Raw genomic sequence first — 23,756 nt, 5'->3', positions numbered from 1 at the left:
TGAGCTTCAGAAGAACCTGTGTGGCTTTTTAAAAACATGTCCTCTCCAGATCTAGTAAATCCAAATACCCAGAGTTTGCCTCTCCCCGCTCTGCATTTATCTTTTTTTAAAGCCCTTCTTGACTTTGATGTACATCCAGGGGTGAAATCACTGCTCCAGAGCTTAGATCTACAAATAAGTTGTTAGAGAAGCAACATACAGAATATGAAGTCTAGGGAAACCTTGGAGTAACAGGGAAGTTTTAGTCTTAGCTAAAATTCTCTAGGCCTTTGATTGGAGGGGTGGGGTAAATTAGAGTAAGGATTGTGCAGGTAACCGTAAGGGATCAAACAAGAGAAAGAGAAGACATAGTTTATAGCTTTCTCTTGTACTGGCTTTGGAACATTCTAGACAACTTAGAAGAGTAGGTGCTCAATTAAAATTCATTCATAAGATCTGAGTTTGAAGCAAGATATCATAAATAAATCCAATGTAGAAAGGGTCCCAAGTTATAATTCAAAAATCAAGAGGTCCTGAGGTCCTTGTACTTAGTACTTAAAATATGACTAATGTGAAGCGAACTGAACTGAGATATGCTAAGTGTATGCAAGAGTAAAATACACACCATTTTCTTTTTTTTTTTTTTTTAATTTTTTTTTTTCAACGTTTATTTATTTTTGGGACAGAGAGAGACAGAGCATGAACGGGGGATGGGCAGAGAGAGAGGGAGACACAGAATCGGAAACAGGCTCCAGGCTCTGAGCCATCAGCCCAGAGCCTGACGCGGGGCTCGAACTCAAGGCCCGCGAGATCGTGACCTGGCTGAAGTCGGACGCTTAACCGACTGCGCCACCCAGGCGCCCCCACACCATTTTCAATGACTGAAAAAACTATAAAACAATTCACTAATAATTTTATATCGATTGTATGTTGAAATGACATTGTAAACATTGAATCAAGTCTACTATTTCTTCTCATTTTTTCTAATGGGGCCACTAGAAACCTTAAAATTACACTATGTTGCTCACATTATACCTCTTAGGGCAACGTGGGTTAAGATTGACCTGGGGAGACCCAACTGGTACCTGGGGTAGGGGTGGGAGTTATGGCATGGCCTAAGATGCTGGAAAGTAATAGGCTTGGTTTTTAACAAGCCATTTAAGAATAAACCTCTTAGAAAAGATAGCACGGTCCGGAATCACCCGGGCCATACTGTGGGAAGACGCTCCCGTCTAGGAGGAGGAAACAATGACTTAATTTCCTTGAAAAGCCCCAAAGATCGAAAGTTCGGCCCATCAAGGCTCCCGCAGTAACCCAGCGGCCTCCTGGCACTGGAAGCCTGGCCAGCCTGGCCAGCCAGGCGTGGGAGGGCCCTGCCCGGAGGGAGGAGCGCTCCCGGGTCGCTCAGGGAAGGCCCAGAAGCCACGCGGCTCAGCAAACCACCCCCACGGCTGGATAGGAGGACACTTCACTGGCCCCTCCTCCGATGACTCTCCCTAGGCCCTAACCCTGAAAGAAGGTAATCTCGTTCTCAACCCGGGGAAACAACGCCCACCGTGCCCACGACTACCCCACTCCAAGGCCGCTCACACAGTGCCCTAAAAGACCCGACCCTTGTGGGCAAGTGGGACGAGGAGAAAGGAAGAAACCTAGCTGTGCGCTGCAGCTGCACGCGCCTGCGCGAAAACCCCTGCTCAGCCCCAGTTTCAGCCTGTTACAGCGCCTTCGTCCCTCCTACTTTTCCCCGCCCCCTCCTGGGTACGTCACAATGAGTGACGTGTAAAGCGAACAATCACAGTCCCTCTCCTCGTGAGCCAGTAGGGACAGGGGAGGGAGGGGAGGGGGGAGGGGAGAGGACGGAAGGAAAAGGCTTCGGGGACTGGCTTGTCCCGGTCACCCAATCAGAGAGCTCTGGGGAGGAGTGGGGCGGGGCCCGAGAAGAGGGTGGGGGAGTGGGGCTAGGGAAAGGCATTAGAAGGCTGCGGGGAGCAGAGGGCGGGCTCCCAGAGATTAAAAGCAGCCAATCAGAGCTCGCCGGCTTCTTTCGGAGAGCGGCGTGGGGCGTCGCCGCCGCCGCGCGCGCCGGGGGCTGGTTAAGGCCATGAAACAAAAGAAACCCTGAGAGGGGAGCCGCTGCCACCTCCAGCAGCCCGCCCCGCTGCCGTCCCCACCCACCCACCTAGTTACCTACCTCTGCCTCCTTCCTCTGCCCCTCCACCCCGCCCTCTCCAGTCTCCGGGCGGCCCTGGCGCTCCTCGGCCCGGGTCGCCAGCCCCGCCGCCTCCCCAGAGGAAAGGTGTTTGCGCGCTGAGCAGGGCCCGAGCCCTGTCCGCCATGGGGCTCGCCGCCCGCCGCGCCTGACCCGGCCGCTGCCGCCGCCGCCGCCATTGACAGCGCGCCGCCGCGATGCCGAGCGGCAGCTCCGCGGCCCTGGCCCTGGCGGCGGCCCCGGCCCCCCTGCCGCAGCCGCCGCCGCCGCCGCCGCTGCCGCCGCCCGCGGGCGGCCCGGAGCTGGAGGGGGACGGGCTCCTGCTGAGGGAGCGCCTGGCCGCGCTAGGCCTCGAAGACCCCAGCCCGGCGGAGCCCGGCACCCCGGCGCTTCGGGCCGCGGCGGCGGCGGCGCAGGGCCAGGCCCGGCGGGCGGCGGGGCTGTCTCCGGAGGAGCGGGCTCCGCCCGGCCGGCCCGGGGCCCCGGAGGCGGCCGAGCTGGAGCTGGAGGAGGACGAGGAGGAGGAGGAGGGGGAGGAAGCGGAGCTGGACGGAGACTTGCTGGAGGAGGAGGAGCTGGAGGAGGCAGAGGAGGAGGACCGACAGTCGCTGCTGCTGCTGTCGCCGCCCGCGACCGCCACCTCCCAGACCCAGCCGATCCCGGGCGGGTCCCTGGGGTCGGTGCTGCTGCCCGCCGCCGGCTTCGATGCCCGGGAGGCGGCCGCGGCGGCCGCGGCGGCGGGGGTGCTCTACGGAGGGGACGATGCCCAGGGCATGATGGCGGCGATGCTGTCCCACGCCTACGGCCCCGGCGGCTGCGGGGCGGCGGCGGCGGCAGCCCTAAACGGGGAGCAGGCGGCCCTGCTCCGGAGGAAGAGCGTCAACACCACCGAGTGCGTCCCGGTGCCCAGCTCCGAGCATGTCGCCGAGATTGTCGGTCGCCAGGGTGAGTGCGGCGGGGAGGAGGGGAGTCCAGCTGGGCATGGCCCCGGGCGTGGGTGGGGGAGCCGAAAGAGGCGAGCTCCCGGCTGCAACATTGAACCCGGCGAGTCCCCCAAATCCATCGCGAAGGGGTCTGCGAGGAACCGTGGGTAGATAAGATGAGAAGGTGGGTCACCTTGCGAAAACCCACGGCATTCCGCTCGTTTTGCATGGTGAAAGGTGTTAAGTTTCTCGAGGCACCCAATCCGGTGGTGTTCACTTAACTCGGGCTGTATTCGTGGAACACCAGGCTGGCGTGGCACCAAAAACCTCAGTGAGGTGGTAAAAGGTCGGGTCGGTGGTGGATTCGGTGTTGTGCACGGAAAGCTGCGAGATTGCAAGTTTGCGCAGCCGACAGTACCCAGCTCACCTTAGGGAGCAGCGTGTTCAGACGAAGAAATTGACAGGAATGGAGGCTTTGTACAAGAGCTCAGTCGAGAGGGAAGGGGATGTTCAAGTGGTGGGTAATGCCATCACCCCCCTCCACCCCTCTGCTATTCAGAAACTTAGCTTTTGAAGAGCAGCCTAACTCTGTTGATCTTTCTGTATTCCCTTTGATACATTTTAACTCTCGAAATGCCACATTGGCTGTCTTTTAGAACTACTCTAGTGGACACGATGAAGAGAAAATGGACAGTAAGGTAATTGAGTTAAGGAACTCTATGCGATTATACAGTTTTCAGTAAATTCTCTTCACTTGCCAGCACACCAGCACTGCAGACAGACTCCTCCCACATTGTTCAGACAAAGGACCTATGTCTCAGATTCCAGGAGTAGATTTGTGAAGGTGGGGGAAGGGGATGCCCAGAGTACCTCTGTAACCGACATTTTTAGGGAAGGTCCTCTGCTCTTTAGTATAGCTTCCCCCCAGCCCCTCCCCCCCCAATACTAAAGGAGTAAATACTACCCCAGCTGCCTTATTTCAATATAGCTTAGCCTGGTTGATGCATGTCTCTTTACTGTTAGGTTGAGAGCATTGTTGGGGTCAAATAAAGAGAAATAATGGCGCTGCTGCTTAAATGATCTCATCTTTCCCAAGTGGTCTAAAGTACACATAAATAAGAGGTCTGTGGAAATGGTGGTTTCAAATGTCAGAGTTGGCTCATTTCTTACCTCTCGGATTTTAATAAGAAAAACCCGTCTGAAATCTGGATAAAGGAGATAGCTTATTTCAGACTGCCTGATGACTAGTACTTTAAAGGCACTTTAAAGGTTCGAAGCTGGTACCATTCAACTGAGAATTTATTCCTGTAGTTTGGTAAATAAGATTCAGATGCCTTGTTTTTGTTTTGTTTTGTCTTGTTTGGATGGGCTTGGGGGGCTTTTTTGTTCTTTGTTTTGCCATACTTAAGATACTAATCTAGGAGAGCGCTGTTTCACCTTACATAGAATAAAACTGTAACATCTCAATTTATAAATCCAAAATGAGTTGGCCATTCAATTAAGTACATCAAGGAATTGCTATGTTTCAAGCTTCTGTTTTGCCAGGTGAGGGTTTATGGCAGTTGGGAATGTGAGGTTGATTCAGACAAACTTGCTGCCCTTAAACTAGGAGTCTAATAAACAGTGAAATGGCACTAAACTAACATGTCGTTTAATGGCACTCACTCTAGTGAGTGTGTGACAAACAGACATGGCTTGTGAGAACATCAGCCCTGTAGGGACTTGGAGAATGGATAGGACTTAAATGGAGATGAAGGAGAAGGACTGAGGAACAATGTGAGGGAAAGGTGTGGAGGAATGATCTCTAAGTATGATTAGAAAGTTTTGGGGGTTTTGTTTTTGTTTTTGTTTTTGATACTTGGGGTCTTAAAAGGAGTGTGGCGAAAAGAGGCTGGGAAGGTGTCTATTCAGGCCAAAGTACGAAAAACTAAATGCTATACTAGGATTGCACTGCCTGAGCACAAGTTGCTTTAGTGTGCTTACAGTTTAGGATAACAAAAGAAAAGAACATTTACATTATTTGCCAGTTTGACTAAGGACAAGATAATGATATCTTTTGTATATTTAGTTAAATACAAACTTTTGTCCTTTTCTATATTTAAAGCACGAAAAAATGATCCCTAATTGCACAGACTGTTGTCTTTATACAAATCCATTATTTAAAAGTAAACTGAATTCATTCTGAGTTTTTATTTTGTACCATCTCCTGAATTACAGCAAATGAGATGAAATCTTTAGTTTTTCTGGGCTGTGCTCATTGGTTAATAAGGAAATGTGGTTCTATTTATGTCTTAGGACATGGAGACAAATTGCTGACTATTCTCTTGCACTTAATATTTCCCAGAGCTGACAGTCCTGTTAAAAGGATGTCATCATCCGCTATCTTATCTTAAGAGCAGAAAGTCTTGTCCCCCTTTTCCTGTTCTGAACCATGCACCTAGTGGATCATTGACCCCTTCCCCATCTCCACCTGGCAGCCAGCACCATAACCAAACCTGTAAAGTGTGTTCCCACTCCCACCAGGAACAAGGCAACTTCTAATGTTTGCATCCTTCTATAGGGTGGTAATTTCTCTTTTCTCCAAGCGAATAAATGGGGCAAATCACTTAATTTACTTGTCTGCTTTGAATGAACTAAACTTTCATTCTTAAGGATTATCCATTCCTGCCATTTTATTCATTACCTAAAGTCGTAATTTTCTGTTTGTCATCTCTTAATTGGTTTTGGAAATAAATATGACACAGATGGAGACATTTCTGACTTCAGCTCTGAAGCAAAGGGTAGGACAAATGGAATTCTGAGTCATATAGACTAGAACTCACGTAGATGGCCTCTGGTTCCAGTATCTTTAAAAAAAAACAAACAACCCACTGCTTTTGATAGTGATGAAAGTTGTCAGTGTTGACCTCATATTTGCACTCCCATATTTGCAAATGTTAAATTGGCCCCATTTTTTTAAGATTTGCATCTCATATTGAAACCAACAATACTGTAAAATAAAGCCATGAGCTAAATAAAGGGGCTTTTTGATAAGACTGAAGTTTTAGAATATGGGCTAGAGATTAAACCTGACAATAGACTTGGGGAGCCTGGGTGGCTCAGTCAGTTTAAGTGTCTGACTCTTGATTTAGGCTCAGGTCGTGATCTCACACAGTTTGTGGGATCAAGCCCCACATCAGGCTCCATGCTGACAGTGCAGAGCCTGCTTGGCCTCCTCTCTCTCCGTTTCTTTCTGCCCCTCCCCCCCGTTCGTGTGTGTGTGTGTGTGTGTGTGTGTGTGTGTGTGCGCGCGCGTGTCTGTGTGTGTGTGTCTCAAAAATAAATGAAGTAAACTTAAAAAAAAAAAACACCTGACAACAGACTTAAAACTTAAACTTTTGTTGAACATAGTACCCACAAGACACATTCGCAGTAGTTAATATGAGGTTTAATGTACAGCCATTGATGTCCAGTTAGGTTAAAAAGTGAGTTAAAATAAACTCTATACCCATTCTTAACTACATTATAAGTAAATATTGAATGTCATATATTCAGTTGTCTTAGAAATTTGTAACATAGGGGGTGTATGTTACTGTTTAAGCTTAACATGGGTCTTCATCTATTTTCAATAGTGACTTTATATGTATGTTGTTCTCTTGCCTCATAGCCTGGAAGAGTTGTCTCCAGCTTTTTTTTATTGTACATCCTGTCAAAAAAATTAATCTTGTACTTCCAAAGTTTGTATATTTATGTATGAATGATATGTATCTGATATATACTATAAAAACATGTAAAAAATTTAAAGAATGAGGTAACAGTGGAAATTGGAGTTCTATTTTTTTTGTGTCTACACTCTAGTGGGCTCTGTACCTTTGGCTGTCACTGAGCTAGACCCCTTCGGACATTGTTTTCTTCTTTATTGAGCTACTCTGTCTCCACTGATTTCCCAGTGGTTGTGTGGTCACTTTTAAAATAATGAGTATGTTACATTGTTTCAATATCTCATAAACACATCCTTATGACAATTTTCCCCATTTTATTAGGGTAGAACCACTCTTAAGTTTTAACATAATTGAAATAAGGTATATGCTTATTTGTGTATGTTTGTTCAAAAGAAAAAGAGAAACTTAGGTCATGCCATACATAAATTCCCTATTCAAGAAGAAATACACATTTCTTGAGGAGAAACTGTTTCAGAACAACGCTAAAGTACATTATCTTTTTCTTTTATGGAGTAGGGGGGATTATTGGCCTTCTCTTTGCCAGGTACCATAATCCTTCTAGGCCGTCATCCCCATTTTATGGGTGTAGAAACTGAAGCTCCAAGAGATAACTTGCTCCAAGAAAAAAAAGTGGAACTTGGATTTAGACCAGTTTGTTTGACATCAAAGATTAAGTTGCTGCCTCTGTATTCAAGCATCCTGCTCAGGAAGGTTAATGATATTTGAGTTAATTTCTTCCCTAATCTTTGGGATACTGTATTTCTAGTATAGATAACTTCAGATATCCTCACTCTGCAAACTGATTTACTTAATAAAATTTTGATGTCTCTGCTACCCAGAAGGCACAGTTATCATTCTAATATTCTCCTTCTCATATGCCTAACTAAAAATTCACTGTTATTTATAGTACAGAGAGTTAATTTGTGTTATATACCTACTAGCTTTACAAAGCTTATATTGTAACTTCTAGGCTTTAAAATTTAAATTTAGTTGATAATAGTTTGTTAGCTCTGGGAGCTTTGGGAAAGGTTCAATTATTGTTTTGCAAATGGGTGGGGAATCTACTGCCTTTTCTTCCTGGCTCATTCAGCTAATGAACTATTTGGATTCACTAGGAGGAAATGGAAAATAAGGTGGTAATACAAGGGTGTATTTTCTACCCCCTGGTTACCAACAATCTAAAAATGATCCAGGGAGTCAAGTATACGGGAACTGTTACTCTGTTAGAGATTCCTGTTTAGGAAAGTTTTCAACAAAGTTTATGGGTTGGAATTCTATGTAGCTCTTCTTATATCTTAAGTTTTCAAGGAAAGATAGTATTTAGTTATAAGATAGTGCTTAATATTTTGTGGATTTGGTTTTGAATGAATTTGATATTTGTACAGATTGAAGGATTTGATACTTTTGCCTTAAACCGAATACAAAAATGTTCAGAATATATGTTTTAATATAAAAAACTACCCAAATTCCCTCAACAGTCTCTGCTCAGCTGTGGTATATTGGAAAGAGTCTACAATCAGAAATTAAAATTTCTAAATTTGATTACTCTGTGCCAGTAACTCACTTTGTGATCTTGGACAAGTCACTTAAGCTCCCTAGGCTTCAGATACCTCTTCAGCTGGATGTAACCTTATCGATAATACCTCTAGAAACTGAATGATACAAATAAATGGAAACACATGAAACTTTAAGCGATAAGTACATACTGTTTTTGTTGAGTTAAATCTGAAATTAAGTCGAACCACTTTTTAATCTCATTTACCTTTCTTGGCTTTAGCAGTTTCACACATTATATTCTTCTTCTAACGTGTAACAACTAGAACCATCTGATGTCTGAATGCCTTCTGGCTACACGGCACTTCTGTCTGGATAGATTTGAATTATGTTGTGATGACAACGAACCCCAGCATCTCAGTATTAAAACAATAAAGGGTAATTTCTTATTCACAGGGGCTCTGCTCATTTCAGTTATTCAGGGACACGGGCCAGTGCAGTGGCCACCATCTCAAGTGTTAGCTGGTCTTCCCATGTGCCAGCGGAATAAGAGACAGTAGCATAGGACATCCTGGTCTTTAAATGTTAGACCCGGAAGTAATAATTACATCTCCTGTTTTGTTAATCAGAGTAAGTCATGGGGCCACACCTAACTTCAAGTAGGTAAGAAGGTCCATTACAACCATGTGCCCACAGAAGAGAGCCAGAATATTACTGAACAGCTATAGTGACTGCCACAGTATTATTTTATGATCAAAGGGATTGTTACAGAATTTTTAATGTAATTTAGGCCATGTAGAATTTTTGAAGTTGAACTCCAAATGAAAAAATAAGCAACAATGTTCATAAGAGACTAAATAGGTAAGTGTATTTGCAGTTTAAAACCTCCTTTAGGAAACTCCAGGTAGATTATGGAAGATCTATTTTAAAACCCCATTGATCTTCAGGTAATTCCAAAGTGATAGTTTTTTTTATTATTATTATTATTATTATTATTATTATTATTATTATTAAACTACATCTTAATACCTCCCAGATGGCTTTTAGACCATAATTTCTGAGTTTACTTTTAACTTTTTTCCCCATGCCACCATTAGGTACCATATGGACATTCTTAAAGATTAAATATGATATTTAAGCTTTTAAAATAATTTTCTAGTATTAGTATTACCAAGTCCAACTATACTACGTTGAATATATGCACAGCCTAGTGCCATTTGGACAGTTCGAGTCTTTATTCTATGATTGAGCACTGCATAACATTAGAACCTCTTCCGTGCCAGTGTTTGGGATTTAAGAACAATTCATGTGGGCATGGTTTGTTGCCTTTGTCCAGTAAGCAAAAATTACAATTCATTATATGCAGAGAATCCTGATTTGACTACAAATAAAGTACCATGGAATAATAAGATTGGCCTTGAAATTATAAAGACAGTCCTTTAATGAAAACTGCAGGTGTAGTTCAAGATTAGCGTGAAGTAGGGGCGCCTGGGTGGCGCAGTCGGTGAAGCGTCCGACTTCAGCCAGGTCACGATCTCGCGGTCAGTGAGTTCGAGCCCCGCGTCAGGCTCTGGGCTGATGGCTCGGAGCCTGGAGCCTGTTTCCAATTCTGTGTCTCCCTCTTTCTCTGCCCCTCCCCCGTTCATGCTCTGTCTCTCTCTGTCCCAAAAATAAATTTAAAAAACGTTGGAAAAAAAAAAGATTAGCGTGAAGTAGTTGATCTTTTGGACACCATTGGAGGAGTGTAGGGAGGGAATAGTTCCAAACAACTAAAAAATTTCCCAGAAGGGTTGCTATTATTAACAGTATTTACATTTCAGGCTGACCTTTTTATTACTGTCCCTTTTTCCTTACCACTCATCTTCCCTTTGACATACCTTCTCCCTTGCCATCAGTACCATTTTAATGTACTGTAGGAAAGGACATTGGAACTTGGGAGTTTAGAAAAAAACTTGTTAAAGACTTGGTTTCACCATTTGTTGCCTGTGACCTTGGACAAATCACTTAACCTTACTGAGCATTTCTTGTGGGAAAAAAACCTGTTCCAATGACTTGTTCTTCCTGGCCCCTTCCATCCCCCACTTGTTGTTGGGATCAAGTTTGAGAAGATGTCATTAGTACAGATTCATAGCACAATTGAAAGTACAGACATAATAAATTATATATGAGGCAGGGTAAAGTTTATAAATCTGCTAGATTTGTACTCTGAGCACATACTACGTTGAAACTGAAAATTGTCACTTTAGTAAGTTTTTCCCAGGGTATACCACTAACTAAATGGTCCACAGTATATATTTTTTTTTAAGTTTACAAATGAATCTGATTATTATATGGTACCCAAATAGAAGTAATTCTAAGGTTTCTATTAACATCCTCTAAAGCGCATGATCCTAATTTTAAAATCCCCAGTTAGGAGAATTGTTCTAGCTTTCTTCTCTAATTTACACCCTTATCTAGGTGTTTCAGCTTTGGTGAAAGGCTAAATATGAGCCTTTTTTTTTTTTTTTTTATTAAGTATTTCAGTTCTCTTGTCTAAGTGAAAAAAGAAGGGGAATTTTAGATTTTGTTTAACTCCTTAAGAATCTACTAGAAAAATAAGTTAGGTTGAGAGAATGGTGTATTTTAGGAGTTATTAGTTCATAATTTTGGGCAATTCTAGGCTTCGGTTTTCTTCATGTATAAAATGAGGTTGAATTAGATTATTTCTTAGTGCTCTCACATTCTGATTTTTGTCCAAAAAGAGTCCCTACAATCATGCAAAAGTATACCAGATTTCAGATTCCCAGTTAGATTGACTTTGACATATCCCCTCCAAGTTCAGTAAAGTTGATAATATTTCAGCATGCTTTATATAATATAATCAAAATGTTAAGTTTTATCTTCAGGAGATAAATCCTTTAAGTGTTTTCAACTTCCTATAGAAAATTGATTCAAAGTCAAACAACTTTTTTTTTTTTTTTTTAATTATAAACCTTCAAGTGTGTGAGACAGTGTATCGTCTCATTTGATCCATTCTTATTCCCACCATACAGGTAAGGAAACAGATCTATGGGGATATAAGTAACTTACCCAGGGTCTCAATCTCATGGAATTGGAGACTTAAACACTGCTATCTCAGTAAGTGGTAGAACAAGCAGACAAAAAGATCAGCAAAGATACAGAAGGTTTGAATACTATCTACAATATAAGAAAAGAGACTGATATCTGTATATGAACATGTGTAAACATCAGATCATTCTGGTGCTTGAAACTGATACAAGTCAGTGAGGGCAGCACTGAATCTTGGTCATCTTTGCATCCTTGATAAAGTACCCAAAGCAAGGTAGATGCTTGTGATGTTTATTGTATTTAACTGGATTGTTGGATTAGACTTGCCATTTTACTATTCCTGTTTTAATTTCCATATTGTGGTAATTGGGGTTTTCTTCCCTCTTGCTTTTATCCCCAACCCTTTATGTAAGGAGCCAGTCAACCTGAACTTAATTTGGAGCTTTGTTTTATGGCCAGTAGCAACCTTCTTGATTTAAGGCATTAAAAGTCAATAATAACAAAACTAAAATCACAATAATGAAGCTGTTTGAAGTGCTGACAGAATGATGATGTCTACAGTGAGACTGTATTCACAAAAGATTTGAGGATTTTGACTAGAAGAGCTACAAGGACACTTCACTTGAACTCTAGAAAGGAAAGCATTTATGATACTGTGCATTTATGAATAGTTTGCATTGCTGATCTAAACAGTGTAACTGTTGGGTTAAGTTAGTATGCATAAGAAACACTCTCTTATTGGGATTTAGCTGATATCCATCAGTCTTGGAAAACATAATACCGAAATTGAGTTCCTGTAAAGTTAAAGGAGCTTTTGAATAGTGTGTCTGGACTATCCCTCAAGGAATAGGATCCCCTCTTAATTCTAATATATCATGAAACATGAAATAATATGTTCCTCCAGTGCTTTTAGAAAAAAATAGTATGGAGTCATAAGAGGCATGTGGGGTTGTTAAGACAACGTGGGTTTGAGATCTGACTTTCCCGCTGGGAGATCTTGAGCAGTTCAGGTTCTTTCCTGCCCTTCTTAAAGCACTGGTATGATGATTAAATGGGAATAAATCTAGACAAGTTTGGAAAACTGAAAAGTGTGCTACAGATTTTTATTTTATCATTATTATTTCAGGAAATACTTGAAGAGTGGTTGGGCATGGTTGGGTAGTCTTGTAAGTTACCCTTTACTGGGGAGCCAGGGTGGGGTCAGTAGGTTAGGCGTCTGACTTCAGCTCAGGTCATGATCTCACAGTTCATTTCATGGGTTCGAGCCCCGCATCAGGCTCAAGGCTCTCAGCAGAGCCCACTTCAGATCTTCTGTCCTCTTCTCTCTCTGCCCCTCCCTCCCTCACATATGTGTGTGCTCTTTCTCTCTCAAAAATAAATACTTAAAAAAAAAGTTACCCTTTACAGAGCCACCTACTTGAAAAACGGGCATTGTAATAAGCATTTTTAATACATGATTTCATTTAATCCTTGTAAGAACCAAGTGAGAAAAGTATCTTTAATCATAGTTCCTCACCCATGAAGGAAAGATAAAGGTTTACTGACCTGCTAAAGTTCACAAAGCTGGTTAGTGATCATCCGAAGTCAATGTTCCCAACCATTATTACTCAACCTACTTTTCCTTGAGGAAAGGAAGAAAAGATATATGTGTATGAAATAAGGTAGTATCTGATTGTCCCAAGTTCTTTTACGACTTTAAAAAAGAAACAGTGACTTTTTCCTAGGAGAAGAGGGACTTGGTCAAAAATGTAAGCATCAGAAAGGACCTAGAGGTTGAATGACCTGACATTGAAACCAGGAGTAGAAACGGGGTGGGGGGGGGAGGAGAAACTGGTGATAGACTTAAGACCCAGGCCTTCAGATGATCAGTATTTTGCTTCTTACATTGTTTCCTTTAAACTATGCGTTGGAAGATTCATATGTGGTAGCAGTAATAATGAGTCTGCACCTTTACTAATAGCCCCTTGTACTATTTTGAGTTCATAGAGCCAGCCTTCACATGTACAGCCTCATCTTCCAAACGGCCATGGTTGTTACTCAGAAGCTATAAGGTGTGGAGCAGAAGTACTATGGGTTTTCCACATTATTTAGGGAAGTATCTGAGCAGAGACAGAAGAGGAACAGGAGGAACAGGGCATGTTTAGGAGATGATAAAGTCTAGAAGAAGCTGGGTTATGGCTACTCGATGGGAGAGAAGTGGGGGAGGGGGGCAGCGGGTGGTTTTAATGTCAGGCCAAGGAGTTCTAATTTTCTCAAAGGTAAAAGAGCTACTCACAGAGTTTCATTCCCCCTCCTTATCTGTGTGTCTGTGTGTCTGTCTATCTGTCTATCTCTTTATAAATGTTTATTTGTTCTGAGAGAGAGTGAGAGCCTGCAAGCAAGGGAGGGGCAGAGAGAGAGAGAAAGAATCCCAAGCAGGCTCAGCACTGTCAATGCAGAGCCACCCAACTGAGCCATGCAGGCGCCCTACCACCACCACGACTTATTTAAAGTGTGTGTGTGTGTGTGTGTGTGTGTGTGTGTGTGTGTGTGTGTACTACACCGATATCCTAGTAGGATTCTTTTCCCTTAAAACAACACTCTTGGGGAGAAGTTTTGAATAAAGGTACATGCCAAGGATGACCCAAAGTGGATATATACACATAATGCAATTTTGGTGTTTAGCTTTCTCAAGTCACCTTAAGTTAAGGTATATGTAGCTAATTTATGAAGTGAATGGAAAATACAATGAACTTCTAGAAAACAAAATACTCTGTGAAAAATCAGCAACAGCTCACATAACATTTGGGGCTTGTTTCTTTAAAAAAAGAAGAAGAAGAAGAAGAAGGAGAAGGAGAAGGAGAAAAAGGAAAGAAAAAAAAATGGGCATGTGGTGGCTCAGTAGGTTAAGTGTCCAACTCTGTTGATTTCGGCTCAGGTCATGATCTCACAGTTCCTGAGATCAAGCCCCTCGTGGAGCCCTCTTGGGATTCTCTCTCTGTCCCTCCCCCACGCGCACATTTATGCGCTCTCTCTCTCTCTCTCTCTCTCTCTCTCTCTCTCCCCCCCCCCCCTCCCTTCCTCCCTCCTACTCCCTCTCTCTCATAATAACTAAACATTAAAAAAAAAAAAAGATTCTTTGCCCCTACAAGATGGAATTTAAACCCCTTGCTGTCATTGAAGATGTGTCCACCTTTCACTGTGTGTGGTAACTTTGGCAGCATTAGAAATCTAAGGCAGATAGTAAGCAAAATTAAAGAACAGAAAAAGATTTCTGGATTGAGCCTTCCATTTTCCTTCCAGCTTCTAGAGTCCACCTACAGTGTCCTGCCAGAAGGCCTCCATAGGCAGTTCACAGTGGGGACTGTTGGCTGGTTCGCAGGCTATCCAGAGCACATCACATCTCTCTACTACTTTCAGTTAAACTTTTCTTTGATAACCCCCACCCCACCCCCAGTAAAAGAACATTTGGCATTGCAGCCCTTCTTACACATGTTGTACTGAAATATTTGGAACATGTTGAGTTTTGTTATTGTTTTTAATTTTAATGGTTGTTTTTAATGTTGATTACAGCCTATTAAATTGATACTGCAACCCCAGGTTTGAGAAACCCTGAACATCCATCGTTTCAGTTCTTTTTCTTCCTTTTAAGTCCTCTCCCAGCAATGAGAGAGAGACGGGTCCCTCTTTACTGCTGAGGCCTCTGGCAGGAGAGGTTCTCTTTACTCTGCAGAAGCAAGGCGGGACCGGACCTCTGCTCACCAGGGAGCAAGAAGGCCATGAATCTGGCCACAGCTCCAGGGTTTTAAGGCAAACCCAGCCCCAGCCAAGTGATATAGATAGAAAGGGGAAATGAGTTCTTATACTAGGGCTAGATTGGAGACTTTTTCATTTGGGGGATTTACTTCCAAATCAAAACAGAATTACAACTATAAAACTTTGTGCTATCCTAGTTCTTAACATTCTACACATTCTACATCTACACATTCTGGTACAAAGCTTGACATCTGTTCTTTTTATCAGTAGCTGTAAGAAGACGATGGTTAGACCTCACCTCTTAGAATTAAAAAGCCTTGTTCAGATTTCAGGTTATGAAATCATTTACCCTGCAGTTCATACAATTTAAAATAATGTCAGTACTAGCCAAAAGTCTAATGAATATATATGCTAAGTCCAGTAAAATGTGTCATTTCTTTATATGTTAAAAAACTTTTCTGGTTTAATCATACTTCTTGGAAAAAACGAATGCATTTGTATGGTTCAAAATTATTAAAATAATAAAGAGTGTGGAGGAAAATTAAGGCTCCCTTCTACCCTGTCCCCCTAAGTGAACCAGTTTTAGGACTGCATTGTATTCCATTATATAGCTGTACTGGCCTCATGCTAATATAATTAAGTAATATAATACAAAGGTCATTTTATACCTGTGCAAGTATTTCTGCAGGATCAGTTCTATGAGTGGGACTGTAGGGGCAGAAGGATCCATGCAGTTGTAATTTTGATAAATAATACAAACTGCCCTTGGGCAGTTCATACTCCCAGCAACTAAATATAAAGGTCCTTTTCCCTGTTCTTAGTAGCACTGTTTTTGATACTTGTTTTGATATTTGATATTCTTATAGGTGGAAAAAGACCCTTCAGTTCACATGGAAATGGGAATTTTCATGTTTCGTAGCCATTTGTAGATTTCCTTTTCGGTGAACAGTTTCTTTTATTTTTTTAAATTAGGTTTTGGTGTTCTGATACGTAGGGCAGGTATATGTGTGTATGTAAGAGAGAGAAATTAGCCATTTGCGGTATAAGTTGTAAATAATTATTTCTTTAAATTATTTTTGGTGACTTTTGCCATGCAGCAGATTTTTTAAGTGTAATCTAATTTATCTGTACTTTTATGGCCTCTGAATTTTATGCCACTCTGAGATTATAAATTCTTCAATGATTTTTTAAATATCTTAGACTTTGCAAATAGAAACTTAATCTAAAATACTCTAAAAACCTTTGACCTCCTTCACCTATAAAATAATAAAACAAGTTTGTTTTTTCTTTAGTTTGTGTTGCCTATTTAGAAGTCTCCCTAGTCAGATTGTCCCCAACTTTGTTATATATATATATATTCATTCCTAGAAATCATGTGTTGGTTGTTTGAACCTCAGTGTATATGTTCCTATAGAAACAACATTATGATTGATGAGGTTTCCTGTAGTCCTAATCCAAATTGAGGCTATTGTGTTAAAACTGTCTTAGAAAATTTAGGAGAGAGAAGAAATACATTCTTTTATTTTTGTTGGCAGTGGCTTAGAGGGGCTGGGCTTTGCTACCTTCCCATTACCTCCTCTGACCTGGAAGACCTAAATAAGTACACAGTCCTTTGGCACAGGATAGGCCTATCTGACTCCCCTATATCAGAAGTGGTCCCCACTCAAAATATTTGTCTTCAGTCCTCCAGAGCCAGTTATTAAACACCTCTTTGTTAGTACCGGCCTTAGGCCAGATAGCATTCTGGGTACCTTTAGGCATATTTTCTTCCTACTAGGTATTAAAAAGTGTTGTATCATGTGACTGATGGTTGCTTCTAGTCTCAAAAGTATTTATTTGGAGAAGTTTACTTAATTCAATTTTCTAGTGGTCAGTATCAGTAAGGATTGAGAGGAACTAACCTCAAACTCTTTGGTTATTTCTCTCTTTGTCCTTAATAGAAATTCCCAGTGTTTTTCTGCAGGATGAACAGGACCCTCTTTGTTAGAAATGTGATTCCAGCAGACTGCCTTCTTGTTAAATTGTAGCCCAGAGTATCTGAATAATAACAATAACTCCCCTGGATGTATAATGTAAACAGTTAGTTATTTGTTCACATCGCAGCCTTTTAGAATTTCTTAGATAGCTCTCCATCAGTCACATATTGGCCAATGGAAAGTGCTCTCGGTTCACAGCCCTAAGCAACATCTTTTGTGCTGAAAGAGGGAGTCTTCTGAAGATTCAGTCTATATAAAAAAATAGATATGGAAGTTTTATTGCTCGTGTCTTCTAATTCACTCTCTATTATGGAGCAAAAGCAGTAGCATTGCCTTATAGTCAAAAGTAACACTATCAACTCAATCTTCTTGTAGTTCTCACTATCAACTCAATCTTCTTGTAGTTCTTTATAAATGTAAATTTACAGCAGCACTATTTATTCATTCGTCCATTCATTTGAGAGAGAGAGAGCATGTACAAGCAAGGGAGAGGGCAGAGGGAGAGAGAGAATCCCAAGCAGGCTCCGTGCCCAGCACAGAGCCCAATGCGGGACTTCATCCCACAACCGTGAGATCATGACCTGAGCCAAAATCAAGAGTTTAACGCTTAACCGACCAAGCCACCTAGGCACCCCTACAGCAGCAGTCTTTGTAGTTAAAACTTTCGAGTTTTACAGTAGCATAAATTCAACTCATTGAAGTAATTTCTTGATTGCCCCCAAGCCACCTCCTCCCCTTGACCCTTCTTACCTTATCCAGTTACTGCACTAAATGCTTTCCTTGCAGTTTTGCTTTTAGCCCCTCCCTGCCAAATCTTCTCAAATGAATATCTTTGAATTAGAGTAATCTTGACCCTCAAAGTGTTTTTATGATAGGCATCTAGGATCCAGCAGTGAGAAAACAAGCCATTTCTTTGTAAGTTTTACAGTTTGTTGAAAGGTGTGGGTTAAGTTCCAAAAATCCAATGGTAGGTTGAAGAAAGTTGTGTTGCATATGTTACAATTGAAGTTAGCATAATCAGTTCCCTTCAACAAAGTTGCGTTAGCAATGTGGGGCTAGAAGATGAAAGTCTTGAAAAGCTCAGCAAAAAACAACCTTACATTCAAAGCAATATGGATAAGAAAGGCCCAGTGTTTATAAAGGAAACCAATCTTTGTTTCAACACGTGCTGTATGAGCGCCCTAAAGGTATATACTTCTAGTCAACCATCCAGTGGTTTGGGAATGCTTATGCTTAGAAGGGTACACAAAGCAGTCCTGAGGGATAGGAACCTTTGTAGAGGATGAGGCATCTAAACTAAAATATGAAGGCCAGCAGGAATTAAAAAGCAAACAGAGGTGGGAGTAAAGAGGCAAGGACAAAGGAACATTCTAGTCACAGAAGCAAGGGAGCATGGGTAAGGAGTTTAATACGGTAAGAGCACACTGCAGAGTTACAGAAGTGAGGAAGGAGAAAAAGCAAGTGGTAAAGAGATAGATCTAGAGAGAGGTCATCGGTTCCCAGGTAAAGAGGAGCCTTGTGTGCCAAATTGCTTGGACTTTATCCTTGTGGTAAAAGGGAACCATTAAAGAGCACTTTATGCAAAGAAGTGATCATGTGATCTGTGCTTTATTTAGAAACCATCATTTGATTAAAATGAATATAGCCAATGGGTTGGAGTGAGGTGGGACTGGAGGCAGGGAGACTTGGGGGAGGAGGAGCTTTTACAGTTAGCAGGTTAGAAATGATGTATGTAAAGACTCAGTTTGTATGTGTTATGAATTCATTGGGGGCAAAAAAGGGAGGAAAGATTTAAGAAAAAGACCACCCCCAAAGTGTGACATGTGTCTTTAAGAGCACCTGGCCTCAGGGTACCTGGGTTTCTCAGCCAGTGACTCTTGATTTTGTCTCAGGTCATGATCCCAAGGGTCAAGCCCTGCCCGCATCAGGGTCTGTGTAGAGCATGGAACCTGCTTGGGATTCTCTTTCCCTCTTTCTCTCTCCCTCTCTCCCCTATTTGCACTCTCTCTCTCTCTCTCTCTAAAAAAAAACAAACAAAAAAAACCTGTCCTCTTCATTTTGAGGAACCTAGATAACATAATATATTCATGAGAACAGATGTATTCTAGCAAGCTTCATGGTAAGATCTTTGAAAACTATAACCCCATGGCTCAGTTGTCCATTTAACACTTTAAGTTACACTTTGAAGCCCTCTAATCTCATGTAGTTGGTTCTGGTAATAGGTGATTGCTCTAAAAAGTCAATTAAAGAATTAATGGATTGTCATGTATGTGCATCTCTGATATTTTATTTTAACTTAAATGCATTTAGGATTTGGGGCCAAAACCTTTCATTTGAGAGTGGGTCTGCCAATCTGAGTAGTCTTTTAATAAAATCCATCCAGTGCCCATATTCCATACAATTTCCAATATGTTTCTTTTGAATTTAGCAAGAACTTTACAGTGAGTGCAGCATCATTCTGTGTTAGTTTTTTACCCCAGGCCTTTACAGTCATCTCACTCATGCATAATTCACCCTTCTCTTCTTTAAGGTACATATATTTATTGAGACTTTCAAAAATAATCATCTTAATTTTCATACAAGTACAGTGTCTTTTTGCATTCATGTTTCACTGGTTTTTGTGTCATAGTTAATTGAGTTAGTGCTTGTGTACAACTAGAATAAGCAGTTATGGGGATACCTTACTTAGTAAGCCTCACATTCAACTGATGGCAGCAGATGTGAGACAGCCTTTGGGCCATGAGCATTTTGCTCATCAGGTGAGTTTGCAGAGGAAAGAGTAATGTTAAAAGATGACAATTAAGTGGAAAGCTGTTAAAGAACTTCTGTTTTATAGTATAGTTGTATGAAATTTGAGATTCTCGACTGACAAAAAGACCATAGATTTTAAGTTAGACTGGGTTTAACCGTTTTCCTGAGCTTCATTTTCCTTATCAATAAAAGTGTAATAATCAAGTTGTTAGGGTTCTTGTATAGATTGAATGAGACAGTAGATGGTCAGTGTCTTACATATGCATTAGTGGTTTTTTCTTTGCCACCAACATCCTGCAAGCGAGCTAATTATTACCGTTCTGAAAGTCAGACCTGCTTGTGGTCTAGCTTGCCTGTACAGAGGATTTCATGCATCATTTGCAGTGACTGATAACAAGGGAAAGGAAACAATTAGCATGACTTCTAAGATCTCCTGGTAGAGGCACCGCCTCTTCCTAAGTGAAAGACCAGGTCACAAGTATACCGGAGGACCAGGGAGCATTTGTGGAGTTAGGAAAGTTTTCTCATCTAGTGATAAGTTTTTATGATGAAGAAAAACTAAAATTAAAACAACAACAGCAACAACAACAACAAAAACGCAGCTGTCCAGAAGCAGACATTTGGCTTGCACGGAGCTTTCTGTGATTTGTCTTTATCAATATCATTGACATAAATGTTGATTCTTATGAAATATGTTCTTTCTAACAGGTTGTAAAATTAAAGCACTGAGAGCCAAGACAAACACATATATCAAGACACCTGTTCGTGGTGAGGAGCCCATTTTTGTTGTCACTGGACGGAAAGAAGATGTTGCCATGGCCAAAAGAGAGATTCTCTCAGCTGCAGAGCACTTCTCCATGATTCGTGCATCTCGAAACAAAAATGGCCCTGCCCTGGGAGGATTGTCGTGTAGTCCAAATCTGCCCGGTCAAACCACCGTTCAAGTGAGGGTCCCCTATCGTGTCGTGGGATTGGTAGTTGGACCGAAAGGAGCAACTATTAAAAGAATTCAGCAGCAGACCCACACATACATAGTAACTCCAAGCAGAGATAAGGAGCCTGTCTTTGAAGTGACAGGGATGCCCGAAAATGTCGACCGAGCGCGAGAAGAAATAGAAATGCATATTGCCATGCGTACAGGAAACTATATTGAGCTCAACGAAGAGAATGATTTCCATTACAACGGTACCGACGTAAGCTTTGAAGGTGGCACTCTTGGCTCCGCGTGGCTCTCCTCCAATCCGGTTCCTCCTAGCCGCGCAAGAATGATCTCCAATTACCGAAACGATAGTTCCAGTTCTCTGGGAAGCGGCTCCACAGATTCCTACTTTGGAAGCAATAGGCTGGCTGACTTTAGTCCAACGAGCCCATTTAGCACAGGGAACTTTTGGTTTGGAGATACACTACCATCTGTAGGCTCAGAAGATCTTGCGGTTGATTCTCCTGCCTTTGACTCTTTACCAACATCTGCTCAAACTATCTGGACCCCCTTTGAACCAGTTAACCCACTCTCTGGCTTTGGGAGTGATCCTTCTGGTAACATGAAGACTCAGCGTAGAGGAAGTCAGCCATCTACTCCTCGTCTGTCTCCTACGTTTCCCGAGAGCATTGAACACCCACTTGCTCGGAGGGTTAGGAGCGACCCACCTAGTACAGGCAACCACGTCGGCCTTCCAATATACATCCCTGCTTTTTCTAATGGTACCAATAGTTACTCTTCTTCCAATGGTGGTTCCACCTCTAGCTCACCTCCAGAATCGAGACGAAAGCACGATTGTGTGATTTGCTTTGAGAATGAAGTTATTGCTGCCCTAGTTCCATGTGGCCACAACCTCTTCTGCATGGAATGTGCCAACAAGATCTGTGAAAAGAGAACGCCATCATGTCCAGTTTGCCAGACAGCTGTTACTCAGGCAATCCAGATTCACTCTTAACTATATATATATACATAAATACTATATCTCTATATGGACTCGTAAAGGCATGGGTATAATGGTACCCCCAGTAAACTTCCTAATGAATTCTTATGACTGTTATCAGGCTTTATTGGGATTAGGCTAAAGTTGTTAGTAAACTTATAAAAGGCTGCTATGGTAACACTAAACCTAAGTGGTCTCTTGTCTATTAGTTTGGTTTGAATTATTAATACTATCCTGTAGACCCAGAGACATAGCTTGTATAAGAATTGCTAAAACTGAAGTTCAGCTTGGCTGAGTGAAGATAATCATAGGTTGTGTGGCCTATGAGAAAAGTATATACGTCTAGATTTCAAAACAGTGGGTCCCAAAGCCTAACCACATTAAGAGTTTATGGAGGGTACTTGGCATTACAGATGATTCAGACACTTCCAGTGCTGCCTTCTTTACACTGCCAGTTTTGACAAAACAGGTTCGTTTTTTATTTTACAACAACTTATGCCTAATTCTGCAGGATTGCAAGTAACTTTTTAATGCATTGTGATTACTTATTGGTAATAATAGGGCTGATGGCAGTTTACTCGATCACTGGTTATAATTTGGGACAAAAACTGCTACATTGACCTTCATCTCGCCCAGAATGCTCACGGCTGGTATGATCATTGGATCAGGAATGCAATTGTGTCGATTGTGAATTCCTACCCATTGCCTCCCTCGATGAATGTGGAAGTGACCACCTGGGTTTTCCCATTTCGGGAAGGGCTTTGGGATGCACCTATATTGGCTAATTGAGGATGCGAACATTCCATTCATTAGTCTGATCAAGCTGTTGATTAATTTTTAGACTATAGATCAAAATGTGAAACATTTTATGTTCAATCCATATTTGTCTTGCACATTATAAATATATTTTTATTTTTTAGTAATTTAGGGGAGGGGAGGGAGAGAGGGATAATAATGCCCTTAGCATAATTTACGAAAGCAGCTGTGATGATGACCTTCAATCAGTTTACTTCATTTCAAAACTATTTCCAATCACGAGGAAAGATTTCTTTAAGATACACTTTTACATTTCACCTGTGGATGTCTGTAACTTCATCCTCAGTATGTTCCCAAATCTGTGCTGGCATTGAAAGGACAAAAACAATATACTGGTGGGTTTTTCTACTAATTATTTTTTGAAGCATTATTTTCCCAACACAAAAGAGCTTTTTTTCTCAATATAACAAAAATTGAAAATCCTATGTGTATTGAATAGTAAATAGACAAATTTTATTTTTTATTTCCACTTGAAGAGTTACATTTCGTATAAAAGTTTACAAATAACGGTTTTTATTTTGATTTTTTCAGTATAAAAATTGCCTTGATGGCATATTATGATGTAATGCTAACTGCTTGTAGGATAGTTAAATGTCAGTATTGAAACCTAATCTTTAGCTGCCGTCTTGTAGATACGAACGAATGTTCACCAAGCATGTATTTTGTATTTTGTTGCATCGTACACTGCAACTAATAAGCCAAGGAATCGACATATATTAGGTGCGTGTACTGTTTCTAAAAACCACAAACTAAGAATGATAAATTATCAATATAGTTTAGTATTTGCTAATTTTACTACACTCTTTTGTTATGTATATGTAGGGAAGTCATAGGGATTATAAATTCAATTTGAGTAAAGTTTAAAACCATATATTTTATGATAAAGGGCCTTTAACTTAAGATGGCCAAAGCACTGATATTATATATTTGCTGTAAAGAGAATTATAAGAGTTTTATTTTTCTGATATTAAAAGTTACTTAATAAAGACTTGTTTCCATTAACTTGAATGTATTCTCCCTGGTGTTTTTCATGCCATCATTAGTTTAGACTGGAAGATAGCCATTTACCAAAACAGCATGTCTATTACAGAACTGCCCCTCTCACACGCCAGCTACCTGTGTTCCTTCTTTCAGTGGTTTTTGTTAGTGTGTTCTTAGTGTTAAATGTGTCACTTAGGCTCGTACCCAAATTTAGCTTTTCCCTT

At 41.4% G+C, this 23,756-nt stretch overlaps 1 protein-coding gene across 1 annotated transcript; it reads left to right on the top strand.

Annotated features, from left to right (window-relative positions):
- The first annotated feature begins 2,029 nt into the window (after window positions 1-2,029).
- Window positions 2,030-23,553, top strand: MEX3C (mex-3 RNA binding family member C). The gene is made up of 2 exons (XM_047828400.1): window positions 2,030-3,133; window positions 20,525-23,553. Exons 1-2 carry the CDS (start codon window positions 2,386-2,388, stop codon window positions 21,748-21,750), a joined length of 1,974 nt encoding a protein of 657 aa, XP_047684356.1. The 5' UTR covers window positions 2,030-2,385; the 3' UTR covers window positions 21,751-23,553.
- The last annotated feature ends 203 nt before the right edge of the window (window positions 23,554-23,756 follow it).

The sequence above is a fragment of the Prionailurus viverrinus genome, chromosome D3, assembly GCF_022837055.1.
Source record: "Prionailurus viverrinus isolate Anna chromosome D3, UM_Priviv_1.0, whole genome shotgun sequence".
NCBI classification, from domain to species: Eukaryota; Metazoa; Chordata; class Mammalia; order Carnivora; family Felidae; genus Prionailurus; species Prionailurus viverrinus.
The sequence above is the reverse complement of the archived record's forward strand: the minus strand, read 5'-3'. Positions and strand labels throughout refer to the sequence as shown.

What these genes read in the sequence shown, in the direction of transcription:
- MEX3C (XM_047828400.1), top strand. Translation starts at nt 2,386, where the DNA reads ATGCCGAGCGGCAGCTCCGCGGCCCTGGCCCTGGCGGCGGCCCCGGCC. An exon ending in CGAGATTGTCGGTCGCCAGG is followed by an intron (nt 3,134 to 20,524) that starts GTGAGTGCGGCG and finishes TCTTTCTAACAG; the next exon opens with GTTGTAAAATTAAAGCACTG.